Raw genomic sequence first — 20,294 nt, 5'->3', positions numbered from 1 at the left:
AACTTTAAAGCATGCGACTCACCGATCGTTGACTTGCACCACTGCACTCGCCACGCATTTTAGATTGATCCATAGCTCGTCTGTTGGCTCGTCAAAGAAACGGTAAAGCACTCATCTGTAAGCATAAAAATCACGATTCTTGAACGATATATGTTTTCTCTCAATTTGTTGTAGTTAATATGCTAATACATAGGATAATTCAAAAATATGCATGCAAAACTATATGGGAATAACTACACTATAAAACATGGTAAAACACATGCAAATACATCCCAAAACACATGAAGATCAAAACCATAGAACACCATAAAATAGTTGCAAAATTATAGTAAAACAGATAGGGTACCACTCCATAAAACCTACTAATAAATCCGTATAAATATGCCAAAACACATAGGGTACTACTCCATAAAACCCACTAATAAATCCGTATAAATATGCCAAAACACATAGGGTACCACTCCATAAAACCCACTAATAAATCCGTAAATATATGCCAAAGCACAAAGGAAACCACACCATAAAACACAATAAAGCACATGCAGGTACATGGGGTACCACACCACACAGCACACTAATGCACTTGTATAAAAATGTCAAAACACATGGGTGACCACACCATAAAACGCACTAATATATCCGTATAAATATTCCAAAATACATGGGAAACACTATAGGAAACACCATAGGCACACACAGTAACACTTGTGGTAACACACTGATAAATCCATGCACGAATATCCATGGTATCAACCCGTACCGGTATATGCATGACAGCTCGATCCGTATCCCTAGACGGGCGCGATAAGACTGACTAGATTTGACCCCTCTCTAGGTCGCGCTTGTACCGGCGCGCGGCGCGCGGCGCGCGCAATCAAGCATGACGTTCCGCTTCACCGGTTCCGCAGATTTAACTATTTCTATCTGATATTTGTTAATATTTGTTTAATTATTATTTTATATTTTACAATTGTTTATTAATCAAATTATTGTTATATCCATTTAAATTGTTTATTTCTTTACATTTCCGCGTGGGTATATTGCAAAATTTTGTTTAATTATTCTATTAAAAATTATTTAAATATTATTTTTAATTTTACAATTGTTTATTAATCAAACAAACAAACTGCGCCCTACAGAATGAACGAGAAATTAAATTTCTGGTCTGTTTTACCTTGTTGATGTCTTTCGCGAGTGAACAATCAACGAAATCGTAATTTTCAAATTACTTCTACCTGGAGACTTGTACATCATTTCTTGGGTGCTCGTTTTATTTATATCATTTATGTCACAAATCAAAAAATATCATTTCATGTGACATAAAATTATCTGTATGCTAGATGGTGTTAGAAATGAGTTCGGCTATGTAGGAGCCCTGCATTATTGGTAATTTTACTTTTTACTGCCATCTTTTGAAAGTCAATTATACTACAACTGTATTAACATTACCGATTCAGTCTTAATTCTTTTGCCATGCACGTGTAAAATGAATCTAACCTGCTGTAATCATTTTTTGATATAAAAGTCATAAAAAAGATAGATATTACCGGTGAGAATCAATACATAAATTTGAATACCCTATCAGTAGCCCAGAGAATACAAAATGGGTAAATTAGGGCCACGCTTAGATAGTAGAAAAAATGCTAAACGCTGGCCAAAGGGCCAAAGTTCCAGTTCTAATCCAGTAACGAAAAAACATCGAGAACAAGCAGCATGGATGTTTTTAAAGGATACATCAGGTATCATTTTCTCAATTTCATACATGATAATTTCTTATAAATATTCTAGCTTTTTAACATTTCCTTTTGATTATAGGAAAGCCAGGTATAACAAAGGAGGCTTTACAAAAACACGATGCTATCCAAGGTATTCAACCTCAGTTAGAAAAACTTGATCTTGATGATAATCAATCAGAAACTTATACAGAGAATACTATCAATACATTTGACACATTTGCTTCTAATTATAGCAACTGTTCAAATATATCATTTAATATGTAAGTATCTAAAGTAAATTTTAAAGAAGAATTGAAGGATATTAATTAAATAACAATTTTTTTTAGGTTTCTAAGTCATTTTCAATCAAATTCATTACTACACAAAGAAATGTTGGCTGTGTTGTCAGCAGTTACAGAAATTATAAAACAAAATGGTGGAACTGAGTCTTCCACAGAATATTTTGCTGCATTGGTATATTTCAAATGTTTTAACTTTATTCCATCAAAGAAAATAATAGATTATTAATGACTTTAAATACTGATGTTTGTTAATAGATGAGCACCTTAGAGGCAATTGAATCTGATACATCAATTGCAGCTACACTTTCATTGTTGGGAATGGTTTTAAAAACTGTACCTAAGAATGTTTTGAATGTGCAATTTGGAGCAGCAAGTAAAATTTTTCTCAATATTCTTACTGAACATGCTGCATCAGAAGATTTCTTAATACTTCGGCATGTAGGTTCATAACTTAAGTAGTTTAGTTTTCAATGAATAGAATATACAATTTATAGGTTTAATTTATTTCAGTGTATTCATTGTTTGTCTTTGTTACTTCGAGCTCAAGAATTAGCAACATGGTCCAATTCATCTACAATACAAGTACTGGATGCTCTTTTATCATTTATTACACACAGTAAACCAAAAGTACGAAAACAAGCACAACATGATATATGTGTCATATTAAAAGGTACATTATGAAAAAAGTATATAAGAATTTAGTAATGTTTCTATTCTGGGATGTCTTTAATGATTTGTAGGAAGTGATGTTATGAAAAGTAGTAATCCACCACAATATCATCCAGCTGCTCCTCAAATTGGAAAACGTTGTATTGGACAATTAGAACTTGTTTCTGAATCTGGTGGAATTACAAATATTCTTCATATTCTTACATTATTGAAAGATATACTTCACCAGTTCCCGAGATCTCATGTGAAGGTAAATGTTACAAACATGGTTACATCTGTTATTTACAGTATACAATAGAATCATTGTTCTGTTCATTTAGACTATTTGTGAATCATTGTTGAATCTCATGACATTGAAAAATGTTTTGGTAACGTCATGTTGCTTACAAACTTTCCATGGTTTATTTGTCTCTCGACCTTTGGAAACTATTTTACCAGTGCAAAGAAATGGACAGATCATTACTGCTCTTTATGATTTTCAACCTCCGACAACTGATACGCAGCCGACGCTTGCATGGTTAGCAGTCATGCAAGAAGCACATTTAAATCTAGCACAGTAAGTGCATATTGCATATTTAATTTTTATATTTTCGTACACGAGTGGTAATCATTGATAGTTTTCATTTATTTATAGAAACTCGGTGAACTTGTGCGCTGCTATTTTACCAAAATTGTTCGAGAAGTGTATGGAATTATGGCTCTCGGACCGATCGGAAGTCATCTCTGGTACATCGCATACAATGAAAATATTATTGCAGGATTGTGTTGGTAAAATGTGTGAAAATGAAGAACAAATGATAAAGTAAATATAAATTTAAATATTATTTTTCAATGTATTACCTGTATTCTATAATCTTCTTTTTAACTTTAGGTATAGCAATACAATTAATCAAATAGCTTTCATGATGCACACAGCATTAAGTTATCAATATTTGGAAGCATGGTATCATATTCTTCATTTAATAGCTTTACTTTTTCAGGTAACATTTAATTTCAATTATTTATTTCTCTGTTGAATTCTTTCAAGTAGTCAAATTGTTTCTTTTATTGCAGATAGCCGGAAAATCTGGAAGTTTAAAATTTATAGATTTATTAAAATCGTTAGCAAATTTACGTGATTCTTACAATTTCTCTTCAAAAAATGATGCGGAATACGCTATTGGCGCTGCAATAAAAGCTATGGGTGCACAAACGGTATTAAATACAATTCCAATGAATGTAAGTTATTTTGCATAATTAGAAACAGCTAAAAATTATAATTCTACATTGACAATAACAACACGATAATTTATATTTTGCAGGAAAAGAATGATGCAATTAATCTAAAACGAACTTGGTTATTACCATTATTAAAGGACTGTATAACAACAGGATCACTTAATTTCTTTATAGAAACATTATTACCTTTAAGTGAAGTATGCCAGTAAGTATTTTTAGCTATATTAATTACAGACAAATATTTTAGTTTTTAATTATTAATTTCAGGAAAAAAGCGGCTGAACCTATAGGTGGAAAGACTTATGAACTTATTGTTTCACAAATATGGGCTGTTTTACCAAGTATATGCCACAATGCTGTTGATGTAAAAGATAATTTTAGGGTATGTATAATAGATATATACAAAGTATGTACTTTAATATTTACAAAATAAATCTATTTCAGTATATTGCTAAGCTATTGGGTAAGACGTTTAGTGAACAAAAAGGTTTAAGGTTATCAATAATGTCTGCTTTACGAAAATTAATAACGAAAGCAGTTGGAGATAATAAACAAGAAGATATAGCTGAATTGTCTAAATATGCAAAGAACTATTTACCACTGTTTTTGAATTTATATACTAATAGACCAAACGGAACTGACGAAGAAGGACAACGTCTTGCTGCATTCGATACAATAAAGGTGTATCTTACCATTACAAACAATGAACTGATACATGAATTATTTGATCGTGCATTATCTAGGTTAGATGAACCTAATGCCGATAATTTTTTCAAAGAAAGTGTACACGATATAATAAGATTATTAGTTGAATATACAGACACTGACAGATTAAAAACGCTATATGATATTTGTACACAAAATATTAAAGAGAGTAATAACACAAAAGAGCAAAAGAAAGCATACAGATTTTTGGAAGAAATATGTGATAGTGAAAAAGAGACATGTAAAACGTTTGTACTACAGCATAGACGTGAGATACAGAATCTATTAATATCTTCTGTAACTCAAGTTGGAAAACCAAGTAGAGGAGCTCGATTAAGGTGTTTAACACATTTAGTTAAAATTCATCCACAACTCGAGGGGAGTAAATTCTTGGAAGCTGTTGTTCCTGAAGCAGTAGTATATTTAAAAGATATAAATACAAAGTGTCGCACATCTGCTTACCAGCTGTTGAATACTATCACTGAAAAATTCTTAAAAAATCAGAACCATCTTAGAAATTATATCAATATGTTAATAGTTGGTTTAGGGGGTGTATTTAAATATTGTGCTGCATCCATGTTAGCACTTGCATCTGTTACTTATCATTTCAATGGTAAGTATTGTTTTCAACGTCGAAATAATTGAAATTGAATATGTAATAAATATTTTAACGAATATTTAAATAGGTTCACTTGGTATGGATACAATTAAAGAAATTTTGGAACATGCATGCAGACTTATAGCAAGTCCTACGAGAGAAGTAGCGGAAGCCGCATTATCCTACATTAAAGTTTATATTACTGTGATGCCATCTCCTGTTGTTGCTTCATCTTTACCTAGATTAGTAAGTAGAACAGTTATTCAATAACTGTGTCGTTAATAAATCTTTTATTGAATTAATAAATCAAATTACAGATGGAGGCTTTATGTGGAATGAACGATGACTGTCATAGACATTTTAGACAAACAGTGCGCATAATCTTAGTCAAATTGTTAAGAAAATATGGAATGGAAACACTCTCTAGTATGATATCTAATACAATGTTACAAAAGAGACTGAAAAATATAAACAAAATAGAAGAAGCGAAGAAGAAGAACAAACAAGCGAAAAAATTGCAGGAAGACGAAAAGGAAGATGACGAATTCAACGCTAAGAGAAGGCCCAAGAGGTAACTTTAAATTTGTTTATAAATAAGATTGTTAATAAAATCACAAAATAATTGTTATTTTTATTAAAATTTAGTATCGAGGAAATATTAGCAGATAGCGAGGACGAATTCGAAGGTACAGAAAATGAAGAACCAAGGAAAAATAAGAAAAGAACATCACGAAAAGAAGCTTGGATTCAAGAAAATGAGGAAATTGTTGATCTCATTGATCCAGCAGCTGCTCGTAATATATCAAGTAAGTATATAGTTTCCAAATTTAATTATCCAAATTTAAGAATAATTAATTTTATAAAATAATTTTTTAGCGACACAACCTAGAGCCTTAAATCAAAATACATCCGATACAAGATCAAAGGATCGTGGATTCAAGACGGCACCAGATGGTCGTCTTATCATTACAATAGATAATGAAAAAGACGATGAAGCACAAGTTAGAAAGAAAAGGAAAGCTTCATTCTTGCATAGTGATTCGGAAGACGATTATGGTAAAAAAATATAATATATACGTATGTATAAGAAAATATGATTAATTGAAATAATTTTAACGAGTACATGTTTGCAGTGGATATGGATGATGATATTCAGTGTATAACTACGTCACATCCAGAGGATAGGAAACATAAATCCAGTGAGAATTCTGATAATATTAGTTTAAAAAGTTCAGCCACATCAAAATATAAAGGTAATATATCCCAGTGTGACCTGTTTCCTTTTATTCTATTGACTTAATTTTGTTATTTACAGCTGGAGGGTCAGGAATTCATCGACCATTGAAAAGAGGAAAGTTTGAACAATCACCTGGAATAGAATATAGAGCTCCAAAAGCTGGAGGAGATGTTAAGAAGAAGGGTAAACCAGATCCATATGCATATGTACCTTTATCTAGATCAGTTCTAAACAAAAGGTAAGTAATAGTGTCTACAATTTTTGTTTGAATTATGTTTAGTATAATAACCTGTTGATATATTGTTTTCAGGAAGAAGAAAAAGAATGCAAATAAATTTAATAACATTATTAAAGGTGAAAAAAAAGGTGCACAAATGAAAGCGAAAAACAAAAAACAAAATTAGGAACTGTCTGTTAGATATTAATATTTAGGAATTGTGAAATAATTATCATGCAATTTATGATTGTTGTCACCTCTTTTCATTACAAATAAATACATGTAAATATATAAAATAATCAATTTGAGTGTGAACACATGTTTAACAGTTAATACACTAATATATTATTAGAGCTCTATATTTAAGTAAATAGGATTTGTTATAAAGTACAGAATATCTGTATTATTATTTTATATAATCATTTTACTAAAAGATGAGGTTTATAAAAAAGCATATTTTTTACCCTAGTGGTTTAATTTATTACATATTTTAACAAAGAAAATATTGAAATCCTTGTAATTGATACAAAATAATTTAAGAATAATAATAATAAAATAGTCTTCTGTCTTCTGACTAAGTAATTAGAAACTTACTTTTGTTTTACATTAACTTTTCTTAGGCAACATGCTTTCCAATTCTCCAGATTCACTCATTTCCCTTACAATATCCAAACCGCCAATAAGTTCTCCATTTACATATAATTGAGGATAAGTTGGCCAATTACTAAATTTTTTAAGTCCTTCTCTAACATCATTGTCTTGTAAAATATCAAATGACTGATAATCTGCTTTACAAGAGTCTAAAATGGAGACTATCGTTCTAGAAAATCCACAACGTGGATTCGCAGGATTTCCTTTCATAAACAGCATACAGGGTGATTGATTTATTAATTTCTTAAGTCTATCCTCAAGATTTTCTTTTGGCTTACATACTTCAATTGGAACAGACTCTTTATTAACTAAATAATATTTAACTTTTGCTGCTATAGCAGAAGGATTGGCTCCGTTAACTCTATCAACTACAGAATCATTTCTTGCTAACACAACCGTTGGTACTGCAGTGATGCCTGTTTTTAAAGAAACATCAGGTACTTTTTCAGCTTCGATCTTAGCAAATTTAACTCCTTTATATTCGTCCAATTTGCTCATTTCTTCGATCACATCGTTTATCTGCGTACACTGACTGGCCCATGGTGCATAAAAATGAACGACCGAAAGATCTTGCGACCTGCGTAGCAAACAAACACGTTGTTGAAGGTCATCATACGAATGCAGTATCAAAGTCTTCTTATTTTATCACAACACCATATCAATAAAAATGTCTAACTTCTGAACTTAGACGATCTTGTTTAATAAAAATTCTTCATTTACTAGGTTATGTATTACCTACGTATCGAATCTGTTACATTTATGATTACTCACTTGATGTGATTCTCGTATTCTTGCTGAGAATTGAGATCGACGACAGTCATTCTATCACTCTTTTTTCTTATATTTATCAAACACTTGTTATTAACGAAAAAAACTTTACACAAATACCATTCGACAATGACGGCGCCTACGCGACTTCTAACATTGCCTTCATGGAGGTTGAGATTCGCGACTGTTGAACTACTGCTTCGGCGCAGAAATCAACGGTATTTTCTACACTATCCTAGAATATTTTAAACGACAGACTTTGTCGAAATCTTTTTGCAGTTAAAATTAATATCTGTTCAAGACGAAAAGTTTGAATTAAATGACAAAAAACATGAAATGCAAAATTTATATCACAATGCAAACTCGTCTTTAAATCAACGGTGCTCAATAGAGATCGTCAAACCAAAGAAGAATAAGTAGTCAAAGAGCTAACTATTTCATCATTAACAGTTCCTTAGAATGAATAAAAATCAAACAGCTTCTTCATTGTAAGAACTTCCAGCATAAGAATACAAATTAATCAACAAAATTGAAGAATCTACAGTCAGAATAATTTGAAGTACCAGCGTGCAGAAGGAGAACCATGAGCGTCACTGATGCAGGAACGTATCTAATGAAACAGGTGCACCATAAGAAAGTGACCAATCGTGGTCGACGATGGACGTTTTGTCATGTAGGCATTCGAGTGGCGGCCGACGACAGACGTCAGAATACAGAGGGGCAAAGAGGAAAATACGAAGCGGCGAGGACTGAGGACTGTCAAGACACCTCGCCCACAAAAAGCAGATGCAGATGCGACCGGGCGGTGAACACGTGCGAGGATTTTTTTTTTAGTGACGGCCGCATGAACACACGGTGCAATGTTTAAAAAATTGTCGCGAAGCGACGCTCTCGAGGATATTTCCAATTGGAGCACCGACGATGTGTTGTACCTGCTCCGAAAGGTGAGTAAACTCCGGTAATGCATCGTACTGTCAACAGCAAACACTGGTACAATGAACTCCGCACCGAAATCCTAAATAAAAAAGAAGATTGCCAATTAAGTATGAATTAAATTATCAATTGAAGATGACCTATCGAATATCTATATATTTACATTAGATTAAGGGTTCGTTCGCTTTACTGTTAGTCGATAAAAAATCATTACGCAAATATTTCGACAGGGGGCGAATTATTAAGATTTCTGTAACCGTGTATGTTGTTGATACGTTGGTGAATGATAAATAACAATTAATGTATATGAAATTATTTATACAGATCTACAGACAAACGATCGATAAAAACGTGGTGTCTCGGTACCTGGTTGCCGATATAATAGATTAATAGAGTTTGCAATCTAATTATCAACCGATGACAAATCGGAAATGTCAAGCATTCCATGTGTCACATGTTTACAAACAGCGGTTCACATGGATATTTTTAACGATCGTCTTTCAAATGAATATACGAGGTTCACGTATCAGGCTACACTTTCTTTTCTGTAGCATACAATCGTGGGACTAGAATACAAACGCTGTTTTAGATTCATGTGAAAATGTTTGAAAGAAAAATGAAAGTACATGTACCGATTGAATATACCGACTGGTAGAGAAAACAACTGTGAAAAAAGATTTTATGAAAGCATAAAGTTGCATATTTTACAAAATTAAATACGGCGACGCAATGCGTTCCATAAGATGGTGATAGAACTTTTAATTAAGAGAATTATTCTTTAAACAATTTAAAGTCGTTTAAGCGATAAATCTGGAAGGACAGTTTTTGTAATCTAGTTTTGTAAGAGGATAGCTCTCACTTTGCTGTGTTTCATTACTGTTAGTAGCGTCAATATTTGTAGAAAACATACCCGCGCGTTATCACTCTTGCGCATCCTGTTTTATCGAACCGGTATCCTCTTCTTTTGCAGAACGGTCTAGAAGAATGTTGCAAAGCGATCGCAAAACGAAAGATCGATGGGGACGAGCTATTGGTGAGTAACTCATTTGGAACTTAATAACTCAGAGTCACAGTCTCAATAAGAAGAATGTTCCATAGTTGATAACTGGTAGAAGCTTGTAACATCACCTGTAAAAATAGATATTTTGTCAAACAAACAATAATTGATCAAAGAGAAAGAAATTTTAGATCATTTGAACAAAGAAAATGCAAGGATAATGCAGCGTGTTCCATTCATAATTCGTGTAAAGCTGTTATTTCGGTCCAGCCGGCGCGTGCTCTCTTTTATGCTCCTCTTAATTAATTGTAATTATTCCAGCACTTGACGGAAGGGAAGCTGGCGCTGTGGAAGAGTGACCTCACGCGTCCATTGATATGGTAAGAAAAGGAAATATAAAGCGCGCTAGATTTCATACAGCAACGTTTTATGGCATTTATTCCCAACCAGTCAGAGTTACGAAGTCCATGTCACAATCTAACGGTTCCTCTCTACGCCAGTGAAGCATCTTGAGACACTCCTTCGAAGCATGATCACCGCATCTGGAACAATTATACGAAACGTTAGATGAATGATTTATTAGTAACATTATATTTAAATATCTAACTGGAATATGTACCAGTTTTCAATATGTAAATTTTCATTGAAGGAAATGCACTATAATTCATGCGTTTCCCCCGTAAATTAAACGTCATCGTGCTTCAGGCCGCCGAGAAATTTGGCGAGCGACGGTCTCTATAGAAAGCGACGCGAGACGCAGTATGCATACCGAGAAGGTTCAATGGCTCGAGCAAAATCGAAATATATTGTAGCTAGCGATTCCGAAGGCCAAGCCAAACTTGACTCGGTTATTTGATGCTCGCGAGTTAGTGCCATAGGCACGTAATACTACCGCGTGGGACGAGCTCGATCATTCAATATCGCGTTAACGCTATGAATTCTTTCAATAAGAAAAATAAAATTCTATTGGCGAGAAATAAGATTCATCGTTTCTTTTAGGAGTCTGTGGACGTTCGTGGAAGAAGTGAAAAAAACACCAGAGAAATACGTAGAGGAGAAGATACTCGAATCGCAGGTGACGGAGGATCACCTGAGCGACACCGGTTCCTGGGGAACCGACTTCGAGGACGAAACGAACGAGGAAAGTGCCTTGCAAGAATCTCAGAAAGCCATTCAATCGAACCTAGGACTTAGAAGTAATCAGAAGCTGTCGCAAAACAGTGCAAACCCTGAACAACAAGATACGAGAACAGAAGAGATCTCGAGACAGGAGGAAGAAGGAACTTATGCAAATTGCGGTTCGATACCACGCGATGAAAACACGTACGCGAATTGCGACGAGACGAAAACTGTTTCACCGAAGAATACGTCGAGATTGCACTCGTTGCAAACAGAGAAATCATTGGCAGAGCAGCTGAAAGAACAGCTGAAGCTACGAAATACAAAGAAACCGATGGCAGGACCGAAACCCGAGTCTTTGCAATCGAGGAAAGTGGAAGTTTCACCTTTAGGACGTACCCAACCGCAGAAATCATTTTTATACAATGTCTCAATGGCAAAGCCGAATACTCCTAGTCAAACGCAAAGTTAGTATAGATAAATTGATATATAATATTATAATATTCAAACTAAATTGTAAATTTCAGAGAGAATGGCTGTACCACCTCCACCCGAGCCGAAGAAGAACAGCGATCAACCAATGATCATAGAAAAATCAAGCAAAGAGCAAACGAAGCCTCCAGCTATGCTTAGAAATCTCGATCTGGTCGCAAATTTACCAACGCGAACGGAAGAAAGCGAGGACGAATACGAGGCATTCGACGAACAAATTATCGAACAGAATCAAAAGAAGAATATATTCAGAGCAGATAGCAAGCAATCGCTGACCAGTGGAAACCGAAGTTCCATAGAAAGTGTTTATCAACCTGCCAGCGTTACCAGCTACGAGGAAGAAGAGGAGCAGTATGAAATTTACGAGTCAATTACAGAAACAGTAAGTGTGTAAATATCTTTTCTCTGATCATGATTGTTAATCACGATTAAAATCTTGATATTTTCAGCCAGACGATAGTAGTTACAATTTGAGTCCTATTCAGAGGACGACGGAGATAAAAACACCCCCACCTCTACCAGCGAAACCTCCTCAATCGTCAGCTAGCCCTTCTCCAACTTTAACTCGGACGAATTTAGAGAAATCAAAGGGTTAGTATATTTCTTACTGTTATGTATTTAATTTAAAACGCGAAGATAACGGATAGCCACAAAATGAGAGCAGTAATCATTTAAGGAAACGGTTCCCAGGATACGATAAAGACTGTTTCCGCTGCACTAGTACGAAAATACGCACAAGGAAAAAAAAAAAAAGAAATTAGTAAGAGTCGCAACGTGTTACAGAGTACAGCAAAAAGTATGGGCAACATAGAATTTTTTGAAGAATAAAAAAGTCTCTCGGTGGTTGCAGCTTCTCATAAACATCTGCGTGGCAAATGGTATGGCCACGATGTTCGTACAACCTGATGCTCGTTGCAATTGCAGTCAGTCATGAACGAACGATCGTTCTCTTTGTTTCAACTCGTTCGTCGGTTCTATTTATTGATGTTTCAAACAAAATTCTTTGTCGATGATATCGTGGCCCATTTTCCCACATTCCGATCGTTAATAATTCTTTCTCCATTCGTTAACGGCAACAAACACCGTGCCAGAAAAAATAATTTCACGTCAAAACATTTTGCAACATGCGCAACTATAGAGACGAGAGAGACGTTTTAAGGTCGACGATTAAATATAAAAAAAGAAAAATTCATCGAGAACCGATGAAATACGAGGAAACGAAATAAGCGTGGTATTATCGTGAAAAACCCGAAGAGGAAACAGTGTAATGGAATGTGTTCCTGCTTTTATCTAAGACTGAGCAAACAGCTCCTGGGAGGTTTAGGCGCTAGATTGGCCGATGAGGTGTCCGATATGATAGTGAGGATCAAGAGAGGCCTTTCCCGATGTTGTTACTCCCAGCCACCTGAGCCGCCAGGTACGAAAATCACTTACGAAGCGGATTTTTTGCGAATCAATGTACTTTCGAGCGGCACGCATTTCAACACCGAAATTTAGCATCGTCAACTTAACGCGTTGACGATCAGTGGATGGATCGGCGATTTCAACTCCCCAGATTATTCGAAGTGGGATAATGGTATAATGTGACATGAAAATCCAAAGTAAATTATGATTCTATATTTCAACTGCAATCTCTTTAAGGCTTAAGAATTTAAACATTTGAACAGTTTGTGTTCACACATGTTGTCCTCAGATACGGTCGTCAACGTGTTAAATTGGAAACGTAAACGAGACTAAAACAATCCCGAAATACGTACGCTCGTGACGAGGTATATTTTTAAGCCTTGGGGAATTTAGGTACCCCATGCTGAGGGACCAACGGATGGTCGAGTTTTATAAGTGGCTCTCGGCTGCATCTCAAGTTAAATGCCAGTCGGTGCAGTGATTTCGTGACGGTCGGATTGAGTCGGTGCAGTCGTCAAGTAGAGAATCTAATTTAATTTAGTATATTATATTTAACAATCGCTAGATGTATCATCTATGAATATTGTACAGTGAAGATGAACATCAACAGCGTACATTATCTCTCATATGTATTTGTAGCGTGAACAATACGCCTATGTAATCCTTGACGTTTGCACGTCATTAGTGTTAGCATAAATTAACGCGTTAAACCAGTTGCCAAGATTTCCTTTCAGTGCTAGTTTCGAATTTGCTCTCGTAACTGGCATCGCCTAAGAATCTCTACTCTGCGATAATACAGTTTGTTTAACATTTTAAACATGAACAACACCAGATCCGACGATGATATATTAGTGCACGTGCTCTTGATAAACGCGTGAACGATTTGAATTTTGTCCCAGCGTGAAGACCGTTCGAAAATGGCTACGATAATCGGTGATCCGAAAAGACATATATCTTTAAACACTGCTATACGTCGGCAAGCGAGCCTCTCGGAGTGTTTGACTCAGGCAACTCTTACCCAAGCGCGTCTCAACTTGGCAAGTTAGTAAGATGTGACATGAAACTGTATCGAATCCTGTTCTAAATATACCTTCGAATGGGGTCAAGTTTATAGCAGTCGTAGATCCATCGTTGTAGCTCGTTTAACGTCTGTTGCAATTGTTACAGAACGGTCGCCAGAGAAGAAATCAGCGACGCTACCTCATTCTAACAGCAACACCTCGTTGTCGTCGGAAAGAGCCACCAGACCACTTCCGCCTCCACCTGAAAGACAGTCCTACATTGATAAACCGTGGTTTCATAACGTGAGCAGAGAACAGGCAACTTCTCTTATCAAAGAACGTAAGTTTTTGAAACGTTAATGATATGTATGATCGCCTTATCATTGGCTCGTTACCTCTTGACTAAATATAACTATGATTTGCCCTATTTAGAAAGTATCTATGGTAACCCACAAGATGGATATTTCCTACTGAGACCGTCCACGACTAACGTGAATAATCCATTGGCTTTGGTGCTTTGGTATAAGGATAAGGTTTATAATGTTCCAGTAAGGAAGAGGCCAGATAATAGGTAATAGAAATGAACATTTCTTGATGTGCTGAGTATATGCTTTCGCCGTATGTGTTCTTATTGGGTACGGTACATGTTCTGCAACATAAGAGACATTTAATCATTCTGCAAAATTTAGCACAGAGATAAGAGAGAAATAAATTACATGTACTCTAATAGTCTCGCTTCAGATCCGCGTTCGCTGTGATCTTGACAACATGTACGCCGCGTAGATGCGTCATTTTAATATTAATCGAACTTGACCTGTAAGCAAATTAAACAACGCTTAATTCATGATTAGGTACGCATTGGGCTCGGCGAAAGCGAACGAACAATCGTTCTCCAGCGTCGAAGAGATCGTGATGTTTTACTCGAGAGAAGAATTGGTGCTCCACAGCGGGGGTGTGCAAATGGGCAGTACGAAATTAACTGATACCCCGGGTAAATAAAAATTTCTCCAAGCTCCATCAACCAGCTTGCTGAATGGAAACACTGCCCGATCAAACCCTGTCGATAGAGATTTTAACAGGTGTGCCTTTACGAATGCGGGAAGGTAGAATAATAGTGGGTAAACGCGAACTTAATCTTGTACATTTCAAATGCATTTATCAGAAGAACAAATGTTTATCAGAAGACGGATTTTCTCAAATACCTGTATATTTTTAATATAAACATTTATATATATATTTTAATGTTAAGTCTAAGAATACGATAAATGTTTTATTCTTGTAATGATAGTCAGTTTATACACATATCAGTAAATGATTTATTTGTTTTATACGTATACTCGTTTTGTTTAAGTCATTTAGAATTCGAGGAAGTGAAATTAAAAGATAGATGTATACTGCCAATTTGTAAATATGATTTCTTAAATTTATTCTAAACAAAGAATTTTTGTACCGTTTGATTTATTATGGTTTTAAGTGTCACGGAATAAATCGTACAAAATATGTACCGGCGTTCTCTGAACAAGCCTTATTTAATTTCAGCTGTTATAATCATTGGATTTAAAAATTATAAATTGATAAACAGCGGTACATGATTGAAACTAATTCGTATGTAATCTATGCCTCTCTCTCGTTTATAATTTCAACGAGATAGATAATAATGAATACGAATCTATATAAGTTCACGATTCAACCGCTCCTACTTATCTTAAACAGTGTTTGATTGATAACGATATAACGAATTAAGTAAACGTTCCTTCAATTGAGTTTTTAGTTTTCAAGACCCATACGCAATTACTTGCACATTAATAAGTGACTTGATGTGACAACGAGGTTTTTTGATTTCGGTGATAATTCAAGCAGATAGTTCAAAGTTCATGACGTACGTATTTATTCTCAAATCAATTATTTTTAAATCGTCCTTGCTCGATTGTCAATTCACGTGTTAAACCTGTGTACGCCTGTACTTTGAACCTTCTGTACGTTCATGCAAGGGATCTATTCGTTCTATATAATTATATAATCTGATAATTTCTTTGCGAAGCAAGTATCGTGAAAAAGTGAAGTACGTTATCGCTAGATATCATACTGATAACAATTTCCTAGAAGAAAGTATTATATGTACGATTTACCTACTGTAAAATACGCCATCAAGCTCTCGTGAATTAATATAAGTTGAAGATTCAGGTGAAATTCCAAGACGCGCATTTCGCGCGGGAATTCACTCTAACGGCTTTCACTTTTTTCGGTGAAAAATGATGCATTTCAAAAACTCCCTAGATTCATCTGATTTAGTTATTTTAAGGAGCCGATGTTGTTGCTACAGATCGGGAAACGTGGTGGGAGGATTAATAGCGAAACACAGGACAGGTTTTGTGCGCACCGCCCCGTTAACTGCTCGCAACTAAACGCCAATTGAGCGGTCCATTTAGCTTGTCACTTAAAGCTTTTGAGGTAGCATCTTTTAGATCCGGGGCGTTGGACCAAAAATGATAGTCGTATGATAAACAACCACGTCCGAATAATTGCAATTCGCTCTGTTGTACCACGAACAGTGCGATAAACAACACTGACATGAGTCAGTCGTTGGAGAAGCGCGATACAAATCAGGAATAATGTTGCGTTAAGAGAAGAAGTGTTAATTACACGAGAAATCGTCCCGGGAAGCAATGGAAGATGAACAGCCGGCTAGAGAGGCTAACAAAATCTGTGGAGTATGCGGCGATCGTGCGCTCGGTTATAATTTTAACGCAGTCTCGTGCGAAAGCTGTAAGGCTTTCTTTCGAAGGAACGCTTTGAAAAATAAGGTGACTACATATTTTCAATGTGCCACTTGTATTTTTCTGTTTGTTTACACACGTCAGTATTTTCTTTTTTTATTGTTAACCGATCAAGTATATTGAAACTTTAGTATGTCATTTGAAATTATGATTATTCCAATTAAGATGTTTATTTTATTTCCACAGGATTTCAGATGTCCTTTTACACAAAATTGTAATATCACACCAGTTACCAGACGTTTTTGTCAGAAATGTCGCTTAGACAAATGTTTTAGTATTGGTATGAGAAAAGAGTATATTATGTCAGAAGAGGATAAGGTATTGAAGAGAAAAAAGATAGAACAAAATCGTGCAAAGAAGAGACCTACCGGGGATAATTCAAAGGCACCAAAAGTTAAAAAGGGTTGTATAGATGAATGCACGTTTGATGACACTTCTATGTCAATTAATTCAGTTGCATCAACCGTGTCGGATACGTATTTCTGGGAATCCGATAGGAAATATACAGACCTAGATGCTAGCAGGCAGAATGTAACAGAAAGCTTGAGTCCGGTAACAGCTGCCAGTGTTCCAAGTCCTTCTAGTCCTCCAGAAAATGGAACTATAAGTGGGTCAAAAACACTTGATATGATGAAAAACTCTTCTAATAATTCCAATTCTAATTTTGAGAATTCTCCTCACCGTGAGGAAAATGAAACAGAAATGGAAAGATTAAGAGGTGATTCGGATTCACCTGTAGCAAATCAGCAAAAATGTGATAAAGTTAAATCTGTTTCTAATAATTTAGAAAAGGATAAAGAATTCGTAATAAGTTCAAAAAGGTTGGAACAGAATGCTTTAGACTTAAATTCTGATTTTGATTCTGCTAACAGTGAATCATTAAAATATTCTTCAGAGTTTGATAATACATCCTGTTACAATAAATTAAATCATAGTCCTGTACAGAATTCTCCATATAGTGACCATATGCTACATTCTAAAAGAATGAATCTAGATGTAACTTCAGAAATGCATATAGGTATGCAAGTTTGTCCTGAAGAATTAGAAACATGTACGAAATCTAGCAAAGAAGCATGTCCTAAAGAAAATAACGTAATTGCTAAATTTAATCAAGATCCAAGCGTAATCACGAAGCTTGTTAATAATTCGAATTTTATTGCAAAGATATTTCAAAATGAAGAATTACTTCTAAAGATCATGACAGATCCTGCTGTTGTTAGCAAATTAGAGGCAGATCCTGAAATTTCAAAATTTTTCGAGGAAGATAGTGGCACTGTAGAAAAAGATCCATCATCTGAAAATAAAACAAACATTCAGTATAAAGATGATTTAAAAGCTACTAATGTTTTAAATCATAAATTTAAGCCAGCATTTAAAATTAAACAAAGACACATAGAAAATCCAATTCTGACGGATTTAATTACAAATTCGAATCAAGAAGAATGCATAAATCAACGAATCGAACCGAGCAGTAGTGGTGATTGGAACAAGAATGTAACAGATGTTACAAGAGATGTGCTTCAAGATGTACAAAGGTACAAATGGAATGTAAATTTATTTGAAATCAAGAAATTTAATATTATACGTTATCTCAATTATTTACTCTTTTTCAGTGTACCAATTCTTGCAAATTCCATTGAATCAATTCTTTGTGAAGCAATTAAATTAGAGTTTTCAGCATATTCGGCTCTTGGTGGCATAGAGACCAGAAGGGAATTAAATGACGCTGAAAGAGCAAAGTTAAATGAATTAATAGTGGCTAACAAAGCATTATTAGCTCCATTAGATGATGATATAACACATTTAATTGGTGAAGATTGTAATTTTAAGGTGATGCTCATTAAAATTAATTTTGCTTATTAACAAATCTTACAAAATTAAAAATTTTATTTATTTTTAGAATATTTTCGGTCGATCCGATCCAGCACTATTAGATGTTATAAATCTAACAGCTATTGCTATTAGACGCTTAATAAAGATGGCGAAAAAAATAAATGCTTTTAAGAATATGTGTCAAGAAGATCAGATCGCTCTTTTAAAAGGAGGCTCCACGGAAATGATGATTCTAAGATCGGCACTCACTTATGATGCTGAGAAAGATATGTGGTGCATCCCACACAGTCAAGAAAGTATGTCGAATATAAAAGTGGATATTTTGAAGGAGGCAAACGGAAACCTCTATGCTGAGCATACAAGGTTTCTTAGAAGTTTTGACTCGAGATGGAGAGACGAGAATATTATTTTAATTTTAAGCGCAATTGCTTTATTTACACCTGATAGACCAAAAGTGGTGCATAACGATGTTATCAAACTAGAACAAGTAAGTCTCGGAATTTTATTATAAATGATATTAAATTCTAATCATCCGTTATCTTTTGTAGAATTCTTATTATTATTTGCTCAGACGTTACTTGGAAAGCATATACCCTGGATGTGAGGCCAAATCTATGTTTTTAAAGTTAATTCAAAAAATTTCCGATCTTCATAGACTGAACAACGAAGTTGTTGGGGTTTATCTTAATTTAAACCCATCGAGAGTAGAGCCACTGCTTATAGAAATATTTGACTTGAAACATTGAAGTTTGTTCAATGTATTATAAGAAGAATAATCTTGAAACTTTCTTGATTAATATTTCTTCAAATAGAGAAATTAAACAAATGCTGTTATAGCTTTATTTTAAAAAGATTGCATGTCTATATAAAGTGTCGAAATAATGTTTCAAGCATTCAAAGAACCTGTACAAATTGTATGAAGCCAAAAACTTATGATTGGGAGTACCTACACACAATTTATGTATATATAAAGGGTAAACATTGTATAAATGAGATTGTAGAAAGAAGTTTATTTGTATCAAACTTTACGTCTAAACGAAGTCATATTAGAATAGCATCTGTATAAAGTAGTACAGTTAATTTTTATCTGGAATACAAAAAATTTTACTGTAATTAAAGAAGCTTTCGCTTGTAAGATATGAAAACTTTACCGTTGACTATTGACACGTTGAACTTCATGACAACCAGAGATTATAATCTTAAATGAATATAGAAAAGTATTTCGTCGTGTTGTATCAATTTGTCTGTGTACGGAGGATAAATGCATACACACAGTGTATTAGCATAATGATTGTTGAAAACATTTTGACGAATGTACCTTAAACTGTTATACCTAGAAAAAAATACTTGTTGTACATACTTATGCCAAATTCTATGTTCATGTTTAAAAAAAAAAAAATATTTGTTTATTTTCAAAGAAAAGTAAAGATTTTCAATAGATAAAATAAAGATAAAATCAGTTCTTATAAAATATGATAACAATTTAAACATACAAATGAATATGTGCGGTATAATCTGAGAAATGTGTTATCACATTACGAAGATTAAGATGTACACAATAAATATGTGATATAATGTCAAAATATATTTTTCAAATACTTGTTACATTTGACTTTAAATATATTACTTTATTCCTGTTATCACTTTGACGGTTTGTC

At 34.3% G+C, this 20,294-nt stretch overlaps 4 protein-coding genes across 7 annotated transcripts; 3 read left to right on the top strand and 1 right to left on the bottom strand.

Moving 5' to 3' along the window:
• The first annotated feature begins 1,466 nt into the window (after nt 1–1,466).
• On the top strand, nt 1,467–6,976 carry LOC114872081 (RRP12-like protein). The gene is made up of 20 exons (XM_029178854.2): nt 1,467–1,739; nt 1,816–1,996; nt 2,063–2,189; nt 2,273–2,455; nt 2,528–2,687; nt 2,758–2,936; nt 3,007–3,242; nt 3,321–3,488; nt 3,558–3,666; nt 3,740–3,904; nt 3,988–4,109; nt 4,172–4,286; nt 4,349–5,222; nt 5,296–5,453; nt 5,525–5,778; nt 5,853–6,013; nt 6,084–6,263; nt 6,341–6,460; nt 6,523–6,682; nt 6,755–6,976. The coding sequence occupies exons 1-20, from the start codon at nt 1,604–1,606 to the stop codon at nt 6,846–6,848; spliced, it is 3,882 nt and encodes a 1,293-aa protein (XP_029034687.1). The 5' UTR covers nt 1,467–1,603; the 3' UTR covers nt 6,849–6,976.
• LOC114872087 (glutaredoxin-3) lies at nt 3,667–14,205 on the bottom strand. Of its 4 annotated transcripts, none has more exons than XM_029178868.2 (5): nt 14,116–14,205; nt 9,924–10,552; nt 9,013–9,095; nt 7,256–7,889; nt 3,667–3,752 (listed from the first exon to the last, which is right to left on the bottom strand). In XM_029178868.2, exons 2-4 carry the CDS (start codon nt 9,945–9,947, stop codon nt 7,268–7,270), a joined length of 729 nt encoding a protein of 242 aa, XP_029034701.1. In that variant the 5' UTR covers nt 9,948–10,552; nt 14,116–14,205; the 3' UTR covers nt 3,667–3,752; nt 7,256–7,267. The 4 variants fall into 4 exon arrangements, with proteins under 4 accessions (XP_029034701.1, XP_029034699.1, XP_029034700.1 ...); XM_029178866.2 differs by lacking the exon at nt 3,667–3,752 and having other exon boundaries at nt 7,059–7,889; nt 9,924–10,141; nt 10,429–10,552; XM_029178867.2 differs by lacking the exon at nt 3,667–3,752 and having other exon boundaries at nt 7,059–7,889; nt 9,924–10,141; nt 10,458–10,552.
• Nucleotides 8,389–15,545, top strand: LOC114872083 (lymphocyte cytosolic protein 2-like). Its single transcript, XM_029178857.2, has 9 exons — nt 8,389–9,024; nt 9,984–10,046; nt 10,332–10,390; nt 11,010–11,596; nt 11,657–12,003; nt 12,071–12,212; nt 14,193–14,366; nt 14,459–14,597; nt 14,878–15,545. The coding sequence occupies exons 1-9, from the start codon at nt 8,941–8,943 to the stop codon at nt 15,023–15,025; spliced, it is 1,743 nt and encodes a 580-aa protein (XP_029034690.2). The 5' UTR covers nt 8,389–8,940; the 3' UTR covers nt 15,026–15,545.
• A 1,147-nt stretch (nt 15,546–16,692) lies between these two features.
• LOC114872082 (nuclear hormone receptor HR96) lies at nt 16,693–20,241 on the top strand. Its single transcript, XM_029178855.2, has 5 exons — nt 16,693–16,830; nt 16,990–18,338; nt 18,417–18,633; nt 18,704–19,123; nt 19,185–20,241. The coding sequence occupies exons 1-5, from the start codon at nt 16,693–16,695 to the stop codon at nt 19,380–19,382; spliced, it is 2,322 nt and encodes a 773-aa protein (XP_029034688.2). The 3' UTR covers nt 19,383–20,241.
• Nucleotides 20,242–20,294: the final 53 nt, after the last annotated feature.

Source organism: Osmia bicornis, chromosome 9 (assembly GCF_907164935.1).
Source record: "Osmia bicornis bicornis chromosome 9, iOsmBic2.1, whole genome shotgun sequence".
Classification (NCBI taxonomy): domain Eukaryota; kingdom Metazoa; phylum Arthropoda; class Insecta; order Hymenoptera; family Megachilidae; genus Osmia; species Osmia bicornis.
This window is presented reverse-complemented; position numbering and strand designations above follow the sequence as displayed.